Source organism: Bison bison, unplaced genomic scaffold (genome assembly GCF_000754665.1).
Source record: "Bison bison bison isolate TAMUID 2011002044 unplaced genomic scaffold, Bison_UMD1.0 scf7180017864033, whole genome shotgun sequence".
Classification (NCBI taxonomy): domain Eukaryota; kingdom Metazoa; phylum Chordata; class Mammalia; order Artiodactyla; family Bovidae; genus Bison; species Bison bison.
In genome coordinates this window covers 4,022,070-4,030,858 of record NW_011494605.1, presented here as the reverse complement: position 1 = coordinate 4,030,858, position 8,789 = coordinate 4,022,070, and the positions used below count along the sequence as shown (strand labels likewise).

The 8,789-nt window shown below is 40.4% G+C and overlaps 1 protein-coding gene across 2 annotated transcripts; it reads right to left on the bottom strand.

Moving 5' to 3' along the window:
- Window positions 1-3,427: 3,427 nt before the first annotated feature.
- Window positions 3,428-8,767, bottom strand: CDKN2C (cyclin-dependent kinase inhibitor 2C (p18, inhibits CDK4)). Of its 2 annotated transcripts, XM_010834449.1 has the most exons (3): window positions 8,190-8,767; window positions 7,598-7,737; window positions 3,428-4,179 (listed from the first exon to the last, which is right to left on the bottom strand). In XM_010834449.1, the coding sequence occupies exons 2-3, from the start codon at window positions 7,724-7,726 to the stop codon at window positions 3,802-3,804; spliced, it is 507 nt and encodes a 168-aa protein (XP_010832751.1). In that variant the 5' UTR covers window positions 7,727-7,737; window positions 8,190-8,767; the 3' UTR covers window positions 3,428-3,801. The 2 variants fall into 2 exon arrangements, with proteins under 2 accessions (XP_010832751.1, XP_010832750.1); XM_010834448.1 differs by lacking the exon at window positions 8,190-8,767 and having other exon boundaries at window positions 7,598-7,899.
- Between the last annotated feature and the right edge of the window lie 22 nt (window positions 8,768-8,789).

The following is an 8,789-nucleotide window of genomic DNA, read 5'->3' as shown; positions in this document are numbered from 1 at the left end:
GCTGGCGCAGCAGCGCACACACTCACTCCGAGGGCGCCTCCAAGGTTACCCGCGGGGTGGGGGCTGGGGCAGTCTCCGGCCACTGGCCTCCTCCGCTGCCTTCCTATCGCCGCGGCTCTTCAGCCGCTCCAGGGCGATCGGGTTCCAAACCCCAAAGCAGAAGAGACTCCAAAAGTCCGGGGAGGGAAGTCTCGAGACTGGGAGCAGACGAGCGTCCGGGCGGGGGGCGGCCTTAGTTGGCTCTGGGTGCTGGGAGAGTCGGGTCTAGGCGAGGTCGCGGCAAGAGGGGGCTGTGGCTCCGGCGGCCGCGCTCCGGGCCGCGCTGGCTGGGCCGGGGGGCAGCGCACAGGGGCTGCAGGCAGCACCGAGGCATCCAAGGCGCCCCGGGCCCGCTGGGGGGCAGAGACAAGCGGGCGGCCAAACCTGCCGAGGAAACTAACTAAATAAAAGGAGACTGTTATTTAAGGCGCGGAAATTTGAAATATTTGGACAGGAAGAGAAAAGAAAAGAAACCTTAGCGAGGGAGGGGAAAAAAAAAAACACAACGCGAGCTAACGGTTTTGAAACTCCCCCACCCCCACCCCGGGCTTTTCTGCGCGCCCTGAGGGAGCTCTGGGCTCCAGCTTCCTCGCTAGGGAGCCGGGAGCTGCGGTTGGAGTCTGGAGAATTTCGAAGGAACAGAAAGGATGACTCTGTAGCCCCTCCATAGAGGACTTGGGTTGACGACGGGCAGAGCCTTTTTACCCCGAGTCTTAGGCTGGAAGCTTGTTTCCAGCCTCTCATTAGGTCCCTAACGTGAATCTGATTATTTTGAAATTGTGGTGTAAAAATCAAAGCAGTCTCCATAGACCAAGACCCGGACTTTTCCCCTCCACCCCTCACCCTACCCCCCTCCTTTTTGATGAAGGTCGCTTAGGGCAGTCAGGAAGGCTGTGAGTACGACCCTTTCTCGCTCCAGCACTGTGCTCTTTCAGCACTTCTGGACGATTACTTCTTCCCCCGGCAAAAGCCGAAAGCACCTTTTTGGGAACTGAGATTTCGAAACCAGTCCGGGGCTACGGATTCCACAACGTTTGTTTGACCCACATTATCAGGGACATTTACAATATTACTAATTGAAATGCTTTCCTGGGACAGAAATATTTTATCCATTTATTGGTCTCCCAGCGTGGTGTGTGTTTGTAGGAGCTCATCACACTATTAGGAGATGTGTATTGTTTATCAGAGAACTATTGATTTACTACCAAAAAATGATAAAGTGCAGTTTGCTTGGTGGCTTGGAGACCAGAACATGGACTGAGGTCCTTTTGGTGTTCTCCCCCACCCTCCCCGCAACCCCTCACCGGCCCTGCTTTGCCCCAGGTATATGCCGGGGGTTCATTTTACTGAGCAAAGGCTAAGCCTGAGTTTCCCGACGTGGATGCGGGCTCCGAGAATAATTGAGAAACGCATCTCTGCCTACTGCCGCGCCACTCTTTCTCTGTCTTCGTCCCCTGAGGCCCTGGTCACTTCATTGATTAGCACTTGCCTCTCTACTCTGCATCTGAAAAAGCTCAGATCCTTTCCGGTCTCAGCTGGCTGTAAATTAAATCCCGTTAAACTCTGCAGTATAGTTTCTTCCATCCTATACATTTCGGTGTATTTGTCTTACTGAATATTGTCGAGGTTTTTAAGAGATTGAATAATGGCTTTTCATATTTCCTAGAGGGGACCACACAACTCATTTCTAAAATACTTAGATTAGCAAAGCTATTTCCTGCGAAGAACCAAAGAAAAAGTGGCGATGTTTTAATGTCTAGGCAAGTTTTAGGCTGATGAAGAGAGAGAGAGCTCTTTCTCCTCACCGTGCTCCGACCATCTGAGACTAAGGCAAGCGCAGAAGTACCGCTCTTTAACTTCAATGAACATCCTATATTCGAAATAGCTAAAGAGCGATTTTAATGCTTATCCTTGGTGGATACTGCAAAGTCCATTAAATCGACTTTAAGAAACATTTATCTTTTACAGTTGCAACTTGTAAGAAGTATTACTTTTATTTTTAGTAATAGTCTTGTGTTTAGAAAGTATTCAGCTTACTCAAGCAGTGTATTTTGTATATTGATTCTAGTTTTTAAATACAAAATACACCCTTTTCTTTCAAAATCATCTCAATTTCTACTTTTTTCCTAAACTTTAAAATAAGTGTTTTACATTTAATTTCATGTTGCTGTCAAAAATAAATTTTTTCAGTAACTTGTGGTTTGAGATGGCAGAAGTTGAAGTCTTGTTGCACTTGACATAGGAAAGGTGAACTTAAAATGCCAAATGAAAAGGATTTTTTCTTGCATATTCTTTTATACTACTATGAAAAATAAATTATCGAAAACTACTTGTCTGCAACCTTCCAATCCTTGTTAGGGCAAGCATCAGAACCATGTCCTTCAATAAACCTTCAAGTATTTTGTTCTTTTTGGAGCGAGGGCAGGGAGCTTATGAAACAGAAGGAGGGACCTTTTACATAAAACATTTTTGTTCATGTGGGAGATGAAGAATAAAGTATTTATAAATTTATAAGAGGTAACTGCATTGAAATCCTTTGGTGAAATCTTTAAAATAACATTAAGTAGTAGATACAGGAAAATTCTCTTGGAAATTTTATATTTCTATTTCATTCAAAAAAATTTTTAGCTAGATGTATTAAGAGTTTTATATGCCTTTACTAAAAAGTTTTGAGGGAATCAAGTACTATGTGTAGGAGTGGCCTATTTATTTACTGTAAAAGTTTCTATATTTATTATACTGTAGCCCCTAAATAAATAATGACACATGTAATTAATATATGTATGTTCTTGCTAAGCTTTTTATCACCTCAATATTGGTATTTGCAGTGCATTTTAATACTTAAACATTTTATAATTTTACACTTCTGGTATTTCAGGGAGAAAAAGCCATTGTTACATTTAGCATACTTATGGTATACTTTTGGGAAATATACTATTTAACCAATTGTTTCATTTTGTGATTTTAAAAAAATCAACAAATGGGAAGCACTTTTTAATGGCAATTTCTTTTTGAAGTGGCTTTTAGGGCTAACATATATTTGATTCCAGATGTTACTTCTGAAACCTGTTTTTCAACGATTTAACTTAACTTTGAGAAAAAAGGAAGATCAAATATTAGGATAAATCTATACTGAGGTAATTTCAGGTTTGATTTCCAAAAAAATGTTGTTCTTACTCTATTTTAAAGCAGACATATTAGGCATCAAGTAAAATCTTTGCTGGGAGGCATGAGGAGAGAAAGAAAAGCATTTAACTGGATCATCAATAGAATATGTCTAGTTCTGATGTCAAGACTTAAAACACCATGATCTTTCAGTTTAGTTCTCCTTAGCAAGAAGCATATCACATGTGGATTATAAGAGGCGTGGAAATCACAGAAAACATTGTCCTGTTTTGAAAATGTGTTTTAATCAGGCAAAAGAAACATCAGGACAAACCATTTTAAAAACAAAGTCTCCAAGTTGGGTACTGAGACTGGCAAAGGGAGAGGCAAGGAGAAAAGTCAGGGAAAGATAAAATATTCAGAAGAAAGCCAAAGCTTTTGCAATTACATGTTAGAACTCAGGGTTTTGCAGGTGAAAGAGATGTTGCTTAAATATATTCATAAAGCTGTAGTAAGATTTCCACTTAGCAGTTTCAGAGGCTTTAACTAGCTGCTTAAAATATGACAAAACTGAATTTTAACAAATGATATTAAAATAGGACAGCCAATCAATTAACTGACAAAACAGAAGACAGTGTGGGAGAGCCCTCCCCACATTCATTGCAGATTCGCAGCTCCCTCCGCCCGGTTTCCCTCCATCAGGCTAACGACCTCGTTTCTCCGGTAGAGCCTGGCCAAGTCGCAGGCGGTATCCCCCTGATGGTTCCGATGCCCCACTTTGCAGGCCGTGTGCTTCACAAGGAACTCCACCACGGGGAGGTGGCCTTCTTTGGCAGCCAAGTGCAAAGGCAGGTTCCCTTCATTATCCTCGATGTTAACATCAGCTTGAAACTCCAGCAAAGTCTGTAAAGTGTCCAGGAAACCTGCTCTGGCCGCATCGTGAATGACAGCGAAACCAGTTCGGTCTTTCAAATCGGGATTAGCACCTCTAAGTAGTAGTCTCCTGGCAATCTCCGGATTTCCAAGTTTCATAACCTAGAAGAGGAGAAAAAACGGTAGAATCCTTCAAGCGCTCCTACTACAAGACTCTTTTAGAATATCCATCTTTCTATTTATGTAACTTTTTTTGGTGAAGGAGTGCTTTGGGAAGACCCATGTGATGGAGTTTGAAGGGCTCAGTTGCAGCAGATGAGTAAACGTAGAAGAAAACTTCTAAAAATTGAGCTTCTATGATGGAATATCTTAAACGAGACCCAAAGTAGGATATATCGATTAATAAAAATAGAATGAGTGCGATTGTACAAAATTCACTGACAACTCAGCTCTCTGTCTCCCATAAAGAGTTAGTGTAATTTCATGAATTTATTAAAATAAAAGAAATGGAATTTGAGATTTAAGTAAGTCTTCTGTTTGGTTCATCACGTTCATAAAATGTGCGTGGGGTATTGATTCTGTAAAATTAAATGTGGGTAAAAATTTTCTAAATAGCTAAAAAGAAGGAGAATGAGCTTCTTTAAATCCTCAAAGAAATATTTCCACACACCAGACTCCATCTAGGCTGATTTTACTAGTGTAAAAATGATCTCTTAAAAATCCAAACCTGGTATTTTCTTAAATTATTAATTTTCACAAGTTCTCTCCAAACAGATAAGCCCGAAGTTTCCAAGTAATTTTTAAATGTTTTTTTTTCTTTGCAATTATTTCATGTGGGTTACTAGGTGTATTTAGTTCTTAGAATCCTCCACTTGAAAAATTAAAACGTTATTGAATATTAAAGTGTTTTTTTTTAAAAGCAAGTGTTTTTTACATTGCCAATGATACTGATTTATCTAAAACATAACATATTAATGATATGCCTTATATTAGATAGGAAAAGACTGTATGGCAACTGTTCTTAAAAGGAATGGAACAGTCATTCTACTATTTTACTTACTGTCTCCTAAAAAGTTCTAGCTAGTTTCCAAATTTTCAATTGAGCAAAAGAAGAGAAAGTAAGATATTTAATGTATATTTTGGGACATAGAAAGCTTTGTCTGTGGTTTCAGCCTGTTTGTTAATCAACTGGTGACCTCATCTTATTTCCTTTTGCAGTTATTATCAGGCATTTAGGAATAGTTATTTGTAAACTGCCAATATTTTAAAAGCCAGAATTTGATATTAAAATTTGCTATCAACATACAACTAATTTACATGATAAAGACTTATGTACTGGTGTTTGAATATATTTCACTCTAATAAGAGGTCTCTATTAGGCTCTCATAATTATAAAGTATTTTGTACAGCAGCATGAAATTATACAATACATATAATCTAGTTGTGAAAAAATATAGTCTCATTAACATGCAAGGAAATTTCAGCATTTTAATTGTTTTATTCCTAGGTATATTCATAATAACCTAAAGTTATAGTAAATAGATTGCATAGTAGACACTCGAAATTAAATACATCCTGGAAAAACATACAAAGCTGATCTATCTCTTTAGAATGTTTGTTTTAAAAATCACAAATTAAGTAATATAAAATATATTTAGAATGAATAATATTTTATTAATTCAAACTATATAGATGACCAAGATGTTAAGCTTCCCTGTTGATAAAACTCTGCTGACTTTTGGCCTTTACTTTGGGGCAGTGGTTAAAAATGATACATAATTTATTTTTTAAGAACTTAGGTGAAATACACTTTTTGGTTATTAAAAATTAACACAATCTAATTTTTACCACAACTGCCTCTAAATATTTAGTTACATTTAAGGACCTGAACTGAGAAAAATAGGAGACAGACACCTTGGATCTTTGTAAAGCAAATGTACGATCAGGGCCTTTGATATTATCCTGATTAAGAGGCTAACACTAGGAAGAGGGAAAAACCTTTTGTAATTCAGTTAAATAAACATTACTGTAGGAGAAATTTTGCCATATTCCACAGAAAATAATAGCAATGCTGGAAACTGTTTTGAAAGAAAGTTCTTTCTTGAGTTATGATACAACTTCAGTCAGGATTATACATACTGAAAACAAGCTTTGAGACTCCTGTTTGTGTGTGTTTCATTATATGTACTACGACTAAGCCACAATAAGTGGGTGCTAATATCTTGATAAGTATGTTTAATATAAACAAGACTGCAGAGTTGTATTAAAAATGTTTGTCAAAACTTTTGTTTTGCAGTATTAATCTCCTAGTTTTCCTGCTCGTCACAAGTCCTGCAAGATCCTATTCTTACAGGGTTAAGTGGCTCATTCTTTGTGAGATTTATATAATATTTGAATGTTCAATAGGAAAAATTTCAATATATTAAATTTATGACATTACTATCATCACAATACCTGTTAAAAACTACGAGGTGGAAAAATAAAAAAAATCCTTTCCCCACTTAATATATCTGAAATAACAAGATAAATAATTTAGTATCTATCTATAAGCTTCTTTAATACCGAAATTTTTGCAAAGTCAGTGTATTCTGATTTAAAATATACAGGGTGTATGATTTTCGTCTGTTAGTAGTACATCTCCTGTCACTTAAATTTTTCATTCTTGCAAATAAAAACAAAGCACTCTAAAAACCCTCTCCCCAGTGGATTTTCAAAAACAGCTTTAAGTGTTGCATTTCAAATACGAACTGCTTATAAGAATATCATCAGAACTCAGATAAAGCAACTGTTTGAGACTACTTTGCCATTTTTCTGTTTCTAAGCCTTGCAACCAAGTTACATGATAACGTTCAGAGGAGGAAAAAAGTTATCAGGTACAATACTTGGCAGCTGAACATGTTTCATTTGTTGCTTGTAAATCTAATTACTAAAAATTAGAACATACCACGGTAAGACCGCAGAGACAAAAACACTATAAACTGAGCTCTGATTAGAAAATTCAACTTTTTATTCCTACTCAATCCTGAATGGGTGGATGGTATTATATTAACTGTGAAATGTACATCCTGTGCCCGTGCCCAGGCCACCCATTCCAAACGAGGAAAGGTCGTTTGTCAAAACTTGAAGCATTTGAAGGAAAAATACCCTCCCCAGTAGTCAGGAAAATTAACGTTAAAGTCAATTATTGGAGCAAAGTACGGAAACCACTAATAGCAGTGTATTTACTTCAAATAATAATCATAATAACGTGTTTACAGAACTGTCTAAAAAAAAAAAAACCAAAAAAACTCGGCGCTGCTACGACTGGTATACAATCCCCACAGTCACAAAAACATTCCAAAAATTAAGACCAAACCTGGAACCCACTTGATATAGAGGATGTTATTGGATTTGACGAGTTTGTTCAAAGTACGTCATTTTGGGGAGTTGGATCCACTTAAAGATATAAAATATGGCAACCAACTAGTTTTAAGAACAGTGAAATTTAGTACCCCTGAAAGCTTGAAAGCTATTATTCTAGAAACCCGGGTCACGTAGGCAACATTGTTGACCTGTTTTCCCCACCTCTCTGGATACCAACCTGCAGCGCAGTCCTTCCAAATCCATTTTGTGCATTGACGTTTACATTATTTTGCAACAAACTAGTAAGTTGCTCTAGGTCCCCCCTGGCAGCTGCGGACGCCAACTCGTTCCCCCAAGGCTCGGCCATTCTTTAGGGTCCTGACGATCGGGAAAAGATGAATTAGTTGTTTTTCTTTTTCCCCTTTCCTTCGCTCCTAACCAGGCTGCATGATGGCATCGGAGACTGACAGAAGGACTGGGATGGTTAATCTGGAGTAGAGCTTGGTAGTAAATACTAGTAAGATCTGCCTGCCAAAAGCCCGCCCCTCGATTCACACGTGATTATTCAGCAAAACTGAGCCATTGGAGAGGGGCTCCGCTCCTCGCTTTTTAGCTTAACCCCTATGAAGAATTCTGGTGATTAAACTGAGAGATATACAGACACACATATATTCCTGGTAAATTACTCTGGACGTAAAATGTAGGCAGAGCTGGCACCTACCTACACTACAGATCCCCAGGAGGAATGTATGCGGAGATTTAAGGGACTAGGTTAGGGCAGAAAATACCGTGGAAAAAGAGACATGGGGGAAGAAAAGGTATTAACCCACCCTTGTTCTCAGCAGTGACTTGAGCCGCGCGAGCCAGTACCGCAGGGGCAGGTCCTCCGAGGGGCTCGGTCTCCATCCGTCTCGGCGAAGGGGTAGTTCTGAGTCCTCCGCTGCAGGGAGAGCGCCTCGGTGGCTGGATGCTGATGTGCTCCGGGGGTTAAAGATGATCACCAAAATCAAACGAGAGTAGCAGTTCCGTGGCCCTCAAGTTACAGGTCGTAAGGACTCCTCCGTGGCCTTCGATTCTCCGGTTGAGTCTTAATCCGCGTCCAGGCCGAGCTGCGGGCTAATGCCTTGCGGGAGGGCTCCGGAGCCCGCCCGCCGGGCTACCGCAGCCCTGCCGAGCCTGAGAGGCCGTGGGAGCCAGGCTCGGCGCGCGTCTCCGGAGACGGCCGGGCGCGCGGCGGGCCCCCGGCAAGCCGGTCATGCCGGCCCCACCGGGTCTTGGGACGCCCAGCAGCGTGAGGAAGGGGGAGAGATATGCGGGAAGTGTCTATGGAGCCCCGGCTGCTGAGGCAGCGCGCTGCAGCATCGCGGCTGCACGGGGCAGCCCACTGGTAACTTCCCGCCTACAACCGAGCCAGTTCAGACTTCCTAATG